This window comes from Chenopodium album, chromosome 22, assembly GCF_948465745.1.
Source record: "Chenopodium album chromosome 22, dcCheAlbu1.1, whole genome shotgun sequence".
In the NCBI taxonomy this organism is placed as follows: domain Eukaryota; kingdom Viridiplantae; phylum Streptophyta; class Magnoliopsida; order Caryophyllales; family Amaranthaceae; genus Chenopodium; species Chenopodium album.
In genome coordinates this window covers 20,213,398-20,229,127 of record NC_137855.1, presented here as the reverse complement: position 1 = coordinate 20,229,127, position 15,730 = coordinate 20,213,398, and the positions used below count along the sequence as shown (strand labels likewise).

Genomic DNA, 15,730 nt, shown 5'->3' with positions numbered 1-15,730 from the left:
CGTCGGGATTCTTGACGCTTTTTATTGTCCAAAATAATATACAAAGCGTCGAAAATTACGTATTTCGCGCATTATCCCAAATGTATGTAGTATTTTAGCGACGCTTTTTACTGTCCACATAATCAAATTTAGCGACGCTTTTTGTTGTCTTGCGTTTATTCGTGTCAGCCTAAGGTATGGCGGGAAAGTATTTGAAATTTGAAAATGTACAATTATGTAGACATTAAAAAGCGTCTAGATTTATTTTTTAAGCTTTTTTTTTTCTTTTATCAATTTATCATCATAAATACATTATAATTTTTTAAATTTATCATAAATTAATTAATAACATTAAAATAAAAATAAACAAAAATTCTATATAACACTAGATTAAAAAAAAAATCATAATTAATCAACGAACAATAAAAAGAGTACGTAGTTAATTACCAAATTTAGAAAAGAAAACATCAACACAGTACAATCAATAAAAAAAAATGGTTGCTTTTTATAGTATGTAGCTTGTCCCTAAATAAATACATCACTAATATAAGACTAAAAACCAAAATAGATAGATGATGGCCACATTGATCGATATAGTCGCTTGTTGATGCTCAAGTGTCCCGGCCTATTCTTTTGTTGCACCTACATTGCCTTTTCCAATCTTCAAAAAAAAAAAAATGCAAAGTATAAATTAGTCTAAATCATTATTTACCAGAGCAACAACCATTACACATATGAATAAATTGATCACAATCAGTTCATACTTCATATAGATATATGTACAATGGCCAAAAACAGATCACAATAACCAGAACAGAACACATAAGATATCACAACAAAAAAAATGACGTACGAAACCAGAAATGTATAGGTTATACTCATACGGTAGAGCACATTGCATTTACCATATATCATCGGAACCAATCTCTGAGCAAGTGAGCAATGTCCCCAACCCCTTACCCTTCTCCCCCTCTAAACACCCCAAAATGTTTATACTCTCTGATTTTTTATAAAATTGTTTTCAAGTACAATTGTAATTTTTTTATTGTTTCCTTCACTTTAATTTCTGTGCCCCATACCAATATTAACCTTGAGCTGGGATCGAGGGAGGATGAAACTGTAAAAGCCAAGGTATCTTCTTAGATTAGTCGTTCTACATTTTCTTTTTTATATTTATTTATTTGTTTTTTCCATAAAAAGTGACTTTATAGCAAGAACTTCAAGCTCCTATTTGAAAACAATAAAAAACATATATCTTTGTCAAACCTGGGAGGGGAAGCGGAAGGGGAAGGTTTGGGAGATTCAGAACTTTCTTTTAGCAAACCGTTCAACAGTAGAAAATACAATAACAAATTCAAGTACTGACCTCAGTGTCAGGGTCATTCAGCTTGTCAAGAGCTTCATCAACAGATTTCATTATACAAAAATTGAAGCATTAATCAACTAATAACACTCCCATTATGAAACACCCTTCCCCCTTTAAATCACTGAATAATTAGCCATAACAACAGATTCCTATCAAAAAGACAAAATGCTATTAACACGCACACACACAAGCTTGCTGCAATTCAGTCACACACACACACAAGTTCTGATGTTCAGAGCTGCAATTCATAACAGCAATACCAGAATACAAGCTCTGAAACAGGGGAGCAGGACATGTGGGCTTGCTTGTCTGGGAATTCTCAAAACTTGTGATGATCTGCAAGCTCAGAGACGACAGAAGCGATTTATCCCCTCTTGTGTGTATGTTATATCTTGCTAATTAGGAGACATGGAATTCTCAAAACTTGTGATGATCTGCAAGCTCAAAGACTGCCCCTTTTACTCTTCGAGGTCATCTTTACTGATATAATCTATGAAGTTCATTAAGAGAAAGGGGCATAAACATTTGTGGCAGGTTGCTTTTTTTGCCATTATGTTGGTGTCTTGGTGTATGCTGGCTTATTTTATGGGAGAAATTGTATATTGAAATTCGAGTTTTTATTTCATATTGCCTAGATCCATGGTGGACTTTTCCCCCCTGCTTTGTTGAATTTTCTCTTAATAAGTTGAGCTACTAAACCAAAATTTACACTTGACGGAAAAATAAATAAATAAATAAAATTAACATAAAATAAAATAAAGTAAAACCGATGCATTGAAGCACTGTAATGTACGTTTTAGCTATTAGCATCTGTGTGAAATGAAATCAATCTGCAGATCAGAACATTTAGAAGATTTTGACTTTGAAAGAAATCAATTAATGTGTGAATTTTTTTAAACTATTTCAACTGAACTTACAAAACTTATTTGAACATACCTAAACTTGTTAGCCCTAGACTGAACTTTTTTGTTTATACCTTTCAAGGAAACAATAAATCTTGAATTATAGTTGTTTAAACTCATTAGCTATGAACTTATTAAAGTTATCTAAAATCATTAGCTGTGAAGTTTAAATCATATATACCTTAGATCTGAAACGATTTATTAAAATAAAAAAGGAAATTGGAAAAGCCAGGGTTTGCATTCTCCTGGGGCAGATTTGAGAGTTTTCAAATAATACATTGCATTGGAAGGTTGTGTGGTTAATGAGACTATGCCTGAACATCAGACTTGTGTTCTAGGGCAGGGGAGTAGGACAGCAAGCACTAGTGGAAAAAATCTTATTTGTAACAAGCTATTCGTAACGGACATATGATTTTCCGTTACAATTAAGTCATTCGTAACGGGCAAATTCAATGTCCGTTACAAAAAAGTTATGAAATGGGCAGGAAAAGGGTTATTCGTAACGGACAAATTGGTGCCCGTTACGAAAAAGTTGTTATTCGTAACGGACATATTGGTGCCCGTTACGAATAAGTTGTTATTTGTAACAGGCATTATTCTGCCCGTTACGATTAAGTAACTAATCGTAACCAACAAATATTGCCCGTTACAAATAGAAAAGTCAACAGAATTTTGACCTTGTTATTTGTAACTAACATAGGGTGTCCGTTACGAATAAAGTAAGCCCTAAATTTTCACTTTCCCCTTTCTCACTCCCTCTGTCAAAAAAATTCCTCTTTCTCTCTCCAGCTCCTCTCATTCTCACTCTTCTCCTCCATTGAAGCGCACTCCGAGTTCTCCATTATTGAAGCGCACTCCGAGTTCTCCATTATTGAAGCGCACTCCGAGTTCTCCATTGAAGCGCACTCCGAGTTCTCCATTATTGAAGGGCACTCCGAGTTCTCCATTGAAGCGCACTCTGAGTTCTCCATTGAAGCGCAGTCCGAGTTCTCCATTGAATGAAGCGCACTCCGAGTTCTCCATTGAATGAAGCGCACTCCGAGTTCTCCATTAACGAAGCGCACTCCGAGTTCTCCATTGAAGCGCTGTATGAGTTCTCCATTGAAGCGCTGTCTGAGTTCTCCATTGAAGCGCTCATAGTTCTCCATTAAAGCGTACTCTTTCTCTGTCCTCCCCCAATTTCGTAACCCTTATTTCAGTTTGCTTAATTGCAATTACTGAATTATAGGTTTTTTTTTTCCCCAAATTAATTGATTGATTTTACTATTTTCCATTTGTTTTGGGTTTTATTATGTTTTAGTTTAAAAGCCTTTGAATTTTGAGCTAATATGAATTATGTTTTTGTCTGACTTTTTTTGGAGAAAGTTACCTGCTATCTGAGAATATATGTTGTAATGCTACATTTTCTATGATAAATTCAGTTTATATGAAAAATTATATAGTGGAAATTGCAACCAAGTCAAGGATGAGGATGCCTACTATATTGATTCAACAATTATTGAGGTGCACAAGTGAAAAGGAAGTTTTGAAAAAAAATAAATAATAATAAAAGATATTTCCTTCAATGGTGTGCTTATTAGATCATATTTCTCTGTAACTGTAATGAGGATGTGTGGATTATTAGATATATAAAAAATATTGGGGAATAATGCCAGCCTTTGTAGTGCTTATGAGTATGTGTGTGTTTTTACAAGAAGGAACTTATGTGTTTGAACTAATTATTTCAAGAGAATGAAGGTGATTTATGATGAAGGCAATGTGTCTTTCTTGTTGTCTGTGGCTATAACGAAAAGAAATGTAATTATCTGTGTGGAGTAGTTGTGTTGCTAATTGCAATTAGGGTGCTTGACTTTGTGTATGATTGGGAGTGAATTTTCATGAGAATGGAGGTGGTTGATGATGAAAGAATTAATTATTCTCAATTGTCCCTTTAAGTCTTTAAGATGATATCTGATGATATAGTATGTAGAACTTTGTATTTCATTTAGTTTGCTTAATTATGTATTTTAGATCTGGAGTTAAATTTTCTCAAAAATGAAGATGGTGGATGATGAAGGTAATAGATGGCAACACTTTTTCTTCAACTATATAAATAGTGTGTGGATTTTGGGCCAACATGATAGAACCAGTAAGAAGAGGAGTGAGATTGGATTTTGGTTGCATAGTACTGAAAACTCACAAATTAGCTGAAACTTTTAAATTTTGCTTGAATTAAGACCATACCATATTGGCGTGTTTGTACAATGTGTTGTGCACTTGTGCCATTATTTTAGATTATATTTATTACATTTATGATGTCCGTAGTATTACTTTAGTACCTCTGTCTATCTCTTTATTGTCAAAGTAGGCTTGATTGATCTTGGCAATAGGCCAACATTCGTTTCCTAAAAGTTCTCTTTGAGGAGTCATGGCTGAAGCTAAATATCTGCTTATTGAATTATTTATTTCAATTTGAACTATGTATAACTTCTCCAACTAATAGAATTCCCTTATTTTAAAATACCAAATGACACTGCTGTCTTTGTATTCTATAGCTGTAGCTACAATCTTGTGCGGTGAAGTTATCTTTTCTGATGTTTGAATAAATTTTTTTCCACTTTGGATGATTTGCAGGACTCTCACTTAAGTCACAGGAGCTTACAGCTATATTTTTAGCAGTTAGGTTGTATTGCAGTTTTGTCATGGAATATGATATCCACACACTGCTTGATTCAGCTACCTTGGTTTTCACATTGTGGGTCATCTATATGATTCGATTTAACTTGAGGTCAACATATATTGAGGACAAGGACAACTTTGCTCTATATTATGTGGTGAGTGAAAGTACTCTGACATTCTTTTCATCATTCTTTAAATTATCACTGTATCATTATCTTATTTGGCTTGGATGGGAACATATTGGGAATAAATTACTGCATACCCTTTACTAATACTCTTTTCCTTTTCAATGGCAAGATATAATATTCTTTCATCCCTTCCCTAATTCCAATTCCCACTTCCCAAGATATAATAATTTCACTACCAATTTTTCCCTCGTGTTTTATCCTCAAATTAAAATGGTGTTAAGTTGCTGAAATATCTGTGTTTGCTTCTTGCCGACTAACTGTTATGTCTTATATAGCACTTTGTGCATTCCTGCCCTTTCCTACTGAGATAGTACAGCTTCCATAAGATAGCACAGCTCGATCCTTAGCTCCCTCAACTCCATTAAAGAAGCTTCGTCCTCATTTCAAGATGGGAAAGGTAGAAGGCCCTTAGGTAATTTTGAAGTGTTTTGGGCTCTATACGCTCCCAAGAGTGAGATAGTGGTCAATTATCATTGATTTCAATTCATAGAAACCAAAAAAAAATATAATTAAGGATGTTATGTGTTACATTGTGTTAATTTGAACCAATATTTGAAAGATGGGAAAGATAGAAGTCCTTTAGCACAATTTTGAAGCCTTTTTGGCTCTATACGCTCCCAAAAGTGAGTAAATGTTAACTTTTTATTGATTTCAACTCATAGAAATCAAAATATAAGTCAATTAAGGATGTTATGTGTTTTGTTTCTATATTATGAGTTTTATTTCTATAATTTGGTTCATCACATTTATTCTAATGATTGTTTTTATTATGGATTGTTTTTATTTTGTAACCACTTTCATATGGTTTTTTTTTTCAATAGGATTTTAGTCCAAGGACCGCCCCGTATGATGTTGGCGAGTTGAATTTGGTTCGAGAACAATGGGCGCAATACTTTAGAAGTAAATATTTATTGAATGCTTAACTATTAGCTTAGGTAGAACAACGTAATATTTTTAGTGTTGTTGTATATGTTGGATAAATTTATACAAGTTTTTATTTGTAATGTGTTACTACTTCAGTTTTTATATTACGTCGTATTAATTTTTATGAAAGATTGTTCGGTATAATTGCTTTTTACAGGAACAGGTATATTATAACAGGTTTTAATTAATATATATTAATTATATATAAATACATGCTGTTGAAATTAAATAAAATGAAAATTTAATTTAATAATTATTTGTAACGGGCAGCAAAATTGTCAGTTACAAATAACCAGTTATTCGTAACGGGCACTTTTGTTGCCCGTTACAAATAAGTGTTAAATTATATACAATAAAACTCTATTCGTAACGGACATTTAAAATGTCAGTTACGAATAATGGGTTATTCGTAACGGACATCTGAAATGTCAGTTACGAATAATGGGTTATTCGTAACGGACATCTGAAATGTCAGTTACGAATAATGGGTTATTCGTAACGGACATCTAAATGTCAGTTACGAATAATGGGTTATTCGTAACGGACATTTCAGATGCCCGTTACGAATAACCCATTATTCGTAACGGAAAGTGCCCGTTACGAATAACAATGGCCATCCGTAACGGCCGCATACGTAACGGACGCTGCCCGTTACGGATGGCCCTTTTTTGCCCGTTACGGATGAGGATTTTTCCACTAGTGAAGCAGCAGGACAACAAGCAGCAGGAGAGCTTTACAGCAAGTAGCAGGGGAGCAGGGCAGACAAGCAGTATAAAAGCAGCAGGGATCATGACAAGCAGTAGCAGGGGAGCAGGGCACACACACACACACACACAAGCTTTGAATTTCACACACACACACACACACAAGCATTTTAGGATTGAAGACCTGATATCAGTCATGAAGGGAAATGTGACTTTGTTACCTGATGTTGTGTCTTTCCTAAGAATTCAGATGCTTTGTCTAGAAGACCTGGAGATGCTTTCCCTTGACTAACTGCACCTACAATCTGAGAAAATTGTCCAACAAGCGCTTTAAGAAGAAGATTGTTGTGTTCGACCTCGTCTTTCAGCTTTTCATTTTCTTGAGATAGTGTATCATTTTTCTTGTGCAAAGCATTCACTTCTTCTTTAACACTATCCATCACAATAGTCCTCTTTTGAACTTTTCCATAGCCTTCCTTCCTTAACACACCACGTACTCCGAAAATGTCCCCCTTTTTAACCCCTAGTCCGTAACCCACCGGACGATCGGGAATCTCATCGCCATACATAGTTTGCTGAAATGCTTCATCTTCGAGCTCTTGTTCAGACATCTTAGGGTGCACCATCCTCAACTCTTCAACCTTAGCTTTAACATCATCCTATACCAACATTTACAAGTAATGTAAGACCACAAATAACAAAAAATCACACCACAAAATCTACACAAAATGATTCCAGAAATCTGTTACAAAACCATACCACAAAATCTTGAGTGACTGTGTGAGGAAGAAATTTTCCGTCTTTACTCGCATGGGTTTTGATCCACAGCGCTAACAAGCTCATTTTTTATCCATGTTCATCTTCCTATAAATAAATAGTATATAACGCATATAACTTGGCTTTTCTCTTACTAATATCCTAAGTAAATATAAAATGAAATATATATTCCATACATAATCAGCTTGTTGGTTTGCAAAACGTTTAGAGCCAGATGTATGAATCTGATTTTGACAAGCTCGTGCCTTTTTACCGCATGCTGACATAGTCTGCAATCACATTTTCAGATTTTTTAGTTAGAGATTAAATAGCGTTTAATAGAGTAAACAATAAGGTAAATATTGTCCTTACTTTCCCGTAATCTGAATCCCAATATTTTACCAACTTAACCCAGTTACTACTGGTAATTCCATGTGGCACATTATTACAAATATCATCCAATGTCTTCTCCAGTGGCTTGTAATGAATCAGTTTCAGAGAATATTTGAACTGCCTCCAACATTTATTGGCACGCTTCAAAGCTTGGTTGTCATATTCCACACCAGGAGGAATCACAAAACGGTCCTTCAATAAAAATAATTAGTTAAAAATATAAATCAGTAAGTAATCTATTAGAAGTAAGAGACCGTCTAAGTATGTGTCTTAGGGATGAATATACTTACTCTTATGTCTTTAATTATTTTCCCTTTAAAATGCTTGTCGATTGCTTTCCAATCTTTTTCCCCAACTGGACAATGTGACTCCATCTTCGCAAGCATACTAATGAATTTAACCAAAATATGTCCACCCTTCCTAATTGGCTGGCATAAATCATTGAATTCGACAAAGTACTGGACGCAGTTATTACTCCATACGTCAATTGGCAGAATAATACCACTTACTAAGGTAGTATTACCCTTGGCATCTAAATAAAATAACAAAATTAAGTTAAAATTGAATAAAGAAATACCACTTACCGTAGTCAATGTATTTTGCAAATACACACACACAAGCTGTAATGCAGTTCTGATGTTCAGAGCTGAATTTAAAACTGAATTCCAAAACTAAATTCAGATTTGAATTTCAGTTCTGTCATTCAGTTCTGATGTTTAGAGCTAAATTTAAAACTGAATTCCAAAACTGAATTCAGATTTGAATTTCAAGTCTGATTTCAGTTATGTCATTCAATTCTGATGTTCAGAGCTAAATTTAAAACTGAATTCACATTTGAATTTCAGTTCTGATTTCAGTTCTAGAATTCATTTCTGATGTTTAGAGCTGAAATCAAAACTGAACTCCAGAACTGAAATCAGATTTGATTTTCAATTCTAATTTCTGTTCTAGAATTCATTTCTGATGTTCGAGATGAAATCAAAACTGAAATCCAGAACTGAAATCAAATGTACTGAATCACGTATAACACAATTAACATGTACTGAATCAAAAAAGAAAGCATGCTACACATATCATATGTGTGTCTCAAAATCTGATCTCATGATGAAGTAAGGAAAAATAAAATAAAAATAAAAATAAAAACCAAACAAACATGACATTAGCACATAACACGTATAACACAATTAATTATGCAGCTCAATACAAATTTCAAGATATAAACAATTCCATATATCCAAATTTAGAACAAGTTTGACAATGATATTTAAAATACATATGCATATATAACACGTATAACACAAGCTAGCCCCCCTCCCCCTCCCCCCACAATAACAAGCAGCAGCATTAGGGCAGGATCACACCACAACAACATCAAGCATCAGCAGACAACTTTAGGTGGAAAACATTTACCTATGGTTAGAACCTCCTCCTTGTCGTCAAAATCAATGTCATCTCGCCAATCCGGGAGTGCTTTTGGTCGCAAGGACTTAGATTGTTTCGGGATCTCTTCTGATTCATTTCCACTTTTTTGTCTTTTATGACTATCCTGTGGAGCTGTAGCTGTGGTTTTCACAGCACCTGTTTCACGGTTCCGGATTCCTCATGTAGCAGGTTTTGGGCGCTCAGGAGGTTTCTGAGAAGTAGAAGGGGAGTTCAATGAGTTTGGTGCAATTGAATGTGGAACATTAGGTGGGATATTAGGTGGGACTAAAGATGAAACTTCTGGTGGGTATTTTTTTTGCTGACCTTGCGTAACTGCTTCCTTAACTGAATTTAATGTTGAACCAGGAGGGTTTTTCCAAATGGATCCTAAATTATTAGGTGGTGGGTGGTCAGAATTTGTAGTGGAAATGGGTGGAGAAAAAGGTCCCCATTTGTCATCCCTAAGAACCTCAGTTTGTGGTGACTTTCTAGCTTGTTTTTTGGTGGGTTGTGAAGCTTCAGCAGCAGAAGAAGTATGTGCATTAGAGATAGTTGGTGAATGTGATGATACTAGATCATGTGACTTGGCTGTGGCAGCAAGTATGTCCCTTGCTCTCTTGCTTCGGTAAAGCATACTTTACCTGATAAATTCGCAAAATAAGTTATTAAAAAGAACAGAAATAAAAAATTATCATAAGCGTGACAATAAGAAGCCAAGTAATGAATATAGTAAGCATTAGTTAAGAAGGCCAAAAGTGAGTTAAATGCATAAAAGCCTCTTTAATTAAGAAACAAGAACAACAACATTTAATCTTAGGAATCCATAAAGTACAAGCTGTAATGCAGTTCTGATGTTCAAAGCATAAATCAAAACTAAAATCCAGAACTGAGATTAGATTTGATTTTCAGTTCTGATTTCAGTTCTAGAATTCATTTATGTTGTTCAGAGCTGAAATCAAAACTGAATTCCAGAACTGAAATGAGATTTGAATTTCAGTTCTGTTTCAGTTCTAGAATTTAGTTAAAAGAAATTGAAAATCAGTTGACAAAGTACAAACTTTGATGAATTATAATAACTAACTGAAATATAAAAATACACACCCATCCAAATTTATGAACTCAAATCTATAATAAATTATAAAAGTTGTAAACAAATTATTCAGGTATATCAAACAAGTCCCTAGGCTTAGTTTTCACAACATGACACCCCGCTTTTTGTATCTCATCCTCAATATAAAAAACTTGTTTTGCTTGAGATGAGAAAACAAATGGATCATCACGCAAAAATCGACCAGTGTGCGTCAACTTTGAGAAATTGATACGAACACTTCCATTCGGATTTGTTTTGATACCCCTACGGATATCGACCCAATCACAACGAAACAATACAACCTTATATGATCCATTATAATCTAATTCCAAAATTTCTTTGAGTTTTCCATAATATTCATGACCCTCTGCTTCCACCATGATTCCTGAATTCTGAGTTACTCGAAATCGCTCACGATCCACAATATCAAATTTGTAACCATTGATAATAACACTTTTCATCCTTTTCCCGCGGTTACTCAAGCCACCGGCTAAGGCTTTTCTTAACTTTCCATCTACCGTGCTATCATCTAAATTATGGACCTATAATTCGAGAATAATAAAGTTAGAATTAGAAAGTTGTATAATATGTAAATAAAAAGACCCTAAATGTAAAAGCATATGACCTGGCTTTGCAACCAATCTGCAAATTCATCAATTATCCACTGATTTTCAATAGATTCATCAGCTTGACTTCCTCCAACGTCATTCTCTTGCCTCTTTAGTTTTAGGAACTCACTACCGAGATTGTAAATTTTATGTTAGTAACAAGTATATATTGGACGCTTTAACTAAACACATTATGCTACTTACTTGAGCGCCGGGGTTAGTTCATCAGAATGAAGTAAAACATAGCGATGAGCTTGCTTTAAACTTCTATCATCCAAACGGACATTTTCTTTTTTTCCAACAACACGACTACCAGAGTTATACAAATAGTTGTCAATGTTTGATACACCATTCTCATTCCTTCTAGGTCTATTGAACAGTCTCAACACTTTCTAGATATCTCGAACAAAATATAATTGTCTCCCACATAAGGTAACCTTCAGCTATAGATCCTTCCGGTTGCGCTTTATTGCTTACATGAGATTTCAAAAAGGCCAAGTACCTTGAATTATAGTAACGATTTTGCATGTGAATGTGAAAGAATAGGAAAAATTATTATATAAAAATAAATAATACAAATAAAAATAATAATAATAATAATAATAATAATAATAATAATAATAATAATAATAATAATAAGTACCTTTCAACAGGATACATCCATCTATAATGAACCGGTCCGCCTAGTCTAACCTCTTCTACTAAATGAATTAGTAGATGAACCATGATTGTAAAAAATGTTGGTAAAAATTCCTTTTCAAACTTGCAAAGAGTCAACACGAGCTTTGATTGAATGGTATCTAATTCTCTTGTATCTATAGCAGTTGAACATATCTTTTTAAAAAAGTCAGACAACTCTTCAAGCAAGTCAATAACTCTTGTGGCATTCGACGCCCTTAAAGCAACCGGGAGGATGTCTTGCATGAGAATGTGATGATCGTGACTTTTCATATTAATAAGTTTCCGTTGCTTTAGATTCACACATCTTTGCAAATTAGATCCATATCCATCAGGAACTTTCATCTTTTTCAAGACTTTCAAAAATCGTTCTTTCTCCTCGTTAGACATGGTGTATGCAGCCGGCGGGATGTAACCTTGAGGGTCGATCCATAGATGAGGTTTTATATTCAAATTCTTTAGGGCTTCTCTGCCACTCTGATCATCCCTACTATTATCCATATCTAAAAGAGTTCCTAATAAAATATCGGACACATTCTTTTCAATGTGCATAACATCTAAATTATGTCTAAGAGGATTATGCTCCCAATACTCTAATTCAAAAAATGTACTTTTCTTTTTCCAAAAAATATGATCACCATCGGGATCGCAATCATCATCAAGTTCATTGGCAGCTTTTTTCCCTCTTTTTTTAGGAACTTTTTTTGTCTTCCCATATACATACTTTACCCCTTCTTGTTGCTTCAAAACTTCGGTCCCGCTAGTACGAATCGGAGCAATACCATATTCTTCTTTCCCATCAAACAAATTAGCTTGTGAGCGATATGGGTGATCAATAGGCAACCATTTTCGATACCCAGTGTAGATAATTTTGCCACCAAATCTATCAGAATGAGTAGAATGAGTGCAAGAAGGACAAGCTTTGTAGCCTTTCGTACTCCAACCTGACAGCATAGCATAAGCCGGAAAGTCATTAATAGTAGAGTGTAGGGCTGCTCGCAGTTTGAAGTTGCTTCCATTATAAGAATCAAAAGCACCAACACCTTCCCATAATAATTTTAATTCATGGATTAGTGGTTGCAAGTACACATCAATATCCATACCGGGACCAAATTTACCAGGAATAATTATAGAAAGAATAAAGGATGATGGTTTCATACAAAGCCATGGTGGTAAATTATAAGGAATGAGGACCACCTGCCATGTACTATAATTTGTGTTCATAAGACGTTATGGATTAAAACCATCACTCGCTAGGCCTAATCTAACACTGCGAGGATCAGCGGCAAACTCTGTATATTTTTCATCAAATTTTTTCCAGGCCTCGCCATCAGCAGGGTGTCGTAGAATCTTATCATCCTTACGATTAAAGTGCCATCTCATATCCTCTGCAGTTTTAGATGACATGTAAAGCCTCTTTAATCTAGGGATAAGGGGAAAGTACCGCATAACTTTAGCTGCCTCGCCTTTCTTAAATGCTTCTTTTCCTTTTTCATTTACATCACCCTCCTTTCCTTTCACATTTTTCCACCTTGATGTCTTGCATATATGACACTCACTTTTATTTGCGAATTCGCCCCAATATAACATGCAATCATTTGGACATGCATGGATTTTCTCATATCCTAACCCTAAATCATTTATTATCTTCATGCCTTCATAATAGGACGATGGAAACTCCTTAATAATGGGAAATGCGTCAATTAGAAGTTCAAGTAATTTATTAAATGACTCTGCAGACCAATGGAACATACACTTTAGGTGAAACAAATGCAATAGAAATGAAAGTTTTGAAAAAGTAGTACACCCCTCGTATAGGCCTTTTTGAGAAGCTTTCATGAGATTTTTATACTTTGCTTGTTCTTCATTTGAGAAAGTTGCTTGTTCTTCATTTGAGAAAGTTGATTGATACTCATCATCTACCTCATCCATGTCATATGAATTGTCATCCTCAATACTTTGTTCATTAAATGATGGATCTTGAGTTTTGTCGGTTTGTTGTGTATTAAATCTAAAAGCTGCTCTTAGTAACCCGTCCATATCATCTCGACCTACTGCATTTACTTGATCATCACTTAGATCATAGGTCTTACTCCCTTCATCTTTACGATGAAATATCCAATTTCTATAGTTTTTATAAAAACCATAAAATAAAATATGCCCTCCAACTTCTTCTACAGAATTTGTTTTATTTAACTTGCACTTATTACATGGGCATTTAGTTTCCCATGTATTTGGTAAAAGAGTCTCTTTAGCAAGTTCCAAGAATTTCATGCAACCTTTAAAATAACTAGGATCACCTCTTGGTAAATCAATCCAACTAGTATCCATGTCTACAAAGAAGTATATAATTAATTGCTAATTGAAAACAATACAAAAATAAGAGTATCCTAAAACCAATATATAATAAGGACATCACTTTCACCGAGTAAATAGACATCCATCAAAACTTATAATACCAACAAGTTTATCCACTAATAAATAATGTAAGTAATTCAAGCCTAAAAATTTGTTGAGGGGTGAATGAAGAAAATTAGAAAGAAACATGCAACAAAAAAAAAAAAGTTATACAAGTTTTTCAAGCAATTAGAAGATAGTGTACATGAAACATCCAATAAGGCAAATCTAATCAATAAGCCTACAAAATTGAAATAAGTATATGACATACACTAATCAAGCCAACATCTTTAAAAATGTATTCTACTTTGAGCTAATGTGTAAGGTAGAGTGTACCTTCTCTTGCCGCAAAAGTACAATAAGAGCGTGCGAATCTAAATGTTGAACAAAGCTGTAAAAAAAAGAAAAGGTAGTGTTGGTAAGATTTTACATTTTGAAGGATGTAAAGAAGCAAGTGTAAATGCATTATAGTCCAAAGAAGCACTTATAAACTCGCATTGTTTATGTTTTATTTATTTATTTATTTTGAAGGTAATCTTGAAGAGTATGCAAAGTAAAATGTAACGTATAGACTACATAACCTAAGTGGTATTCCTAAGCAGAAGCAACTTGTACAAAATAATATATAATAACATAAATTTGGGTCGGTTACATAACTTAGATTTTGAATAGATCATCTTATATACAGGTTTAGTTATACTAACAGTTTAGTATAATTCAACTAACAGGTTCATATATACTACTGCTAGGCTTGCCTATATATGATTTGCCTACTTAGGTTCATATAGCATCACCAGTGCAATTACTACCACACCACCTATATCAGTGACACCTTCAACTTATACAGAATTGAAAGAGAAATTACAAAAAACCACCCCCATACGAACCCTCTTCAAGCCAGCACACTTTCAAATTTTCCAAACAATTCAACTCAATCTTTAAAATAAGAAAGTGATTATATCAAAAAATATTCGAAAAATCCCAAACTAAAACCTTAGAAAACGCATAAAAAAAACTTTTTTTAAAAAAAAATACGACAACAAGAACAAGCAAATCTGAAATTTGAAAACAAAATTCACGAAAAAAAAAAACAAAAAAAGAATTTACATTATCAAATTAAGGGCAAAAAAATTACCTTGCAATAAGAGATCGATTCTTGTTCTACTCCAATTGTAAATCGAACACATGCAAAGAATAATTCCCAAATTAACAAAATTTACCGAATTATGAACAATTAGGTTTCAAAAATTGTGAAGCAAATTGTGAATCAATTACCTGAAATCTCCTAAATTCGTTGAAAATTAGCAAGAAAACCAAGAATTTAACACAAAAAATGATGAATTTTGTATCTTTGATTATGAGCAGAGACAACAGTAGCTTTGGTGAAATTGCTCAGTATTTGTTTTTTGGCGAAAAATTGCTCAGTCGATGTATTTACTGGTTGGTTTAATTGGATGGGTTTGAGAGTATTTCTTTTTTTTCTTTTTCTCTTTTTTTTTAGTAAATAATTAGGGGTGAGTCTTGAAGCCCGCTTTTTTTTTTTACTAAATTTTAAAATTGCAGGCAGTAGCTAGGGTGTGAGAAAGTCACGTGTAAGACTCGTGATTTTTTCGACGCCTTTCTGTGTCGAAAAAAACCATCGACACTAAAAAGCGTCGAGAAAAA

At 34.0% G+C, this 15,730-nt stretch overlaps 1 protein-coding gene and 2 long non-coding RNA genes across 3 annotated transcripts; all 3 read right to left on the bottom strand.

Moving 5' to 3' along the window:
* Positions 1–471: 471 nt before the first annotated feature.
* LOC145606317 (uncharacterized) lies at positions 472–7,585 on the bottom strand. The gene is made up of 3 exons (XM_081662335.1): positions 7,481–7,585; positions 6,943–7,380; positions 472–640 (listed from the first exon to the last, which is right to left on the bottom strand). Exons 1-3 carry the CDS (start codon positions 7,562–7,564, stop codon positions 605–607), a joined length of 558 nt encoding a protein of 185 aa, XP_081518461.1. The 5' UTR covers positions 7,565–7,585; the 3' UTR covers positions 472–604.
* Positions 7,586–7,713: 128 nt separating this feature from the next.
* LOC145603724 (uncharacterized) lies at positions 7,714–8,314 on the bottom strand. The gene is made up of 3 exons (XR_014104898.1): positions 8,161–8,314; positions 7,850–8,062; positions 7,714–7,767 (listed from the first exon to the last, which is right to left on the bottom strand). It is a non-coding gene; the product is annotated as an uncharacterized LOC145603724 (long non-coding RNA).
* A 1,213-nt stretch (positions 8,315–9,527) lies between these two features.
* LOC145603515 (uncharacterized) lies at positions 9,528–15,303 on the bottom strand. The gene is made up of 3 exons (XR_014104868.1): positions 15,201–15,303; positions 14,402–14,456; positions 9,528–9,933 (listed from the first exon to the last, which is right to left on the bottom strand). It is a non-coding gene; the product is annotated as an uncharacterized LOC145603515 (long non-coding RNA).
* Between the last annotated feature and the right edge of the window lie 427 nt (positions 15,304–15,730).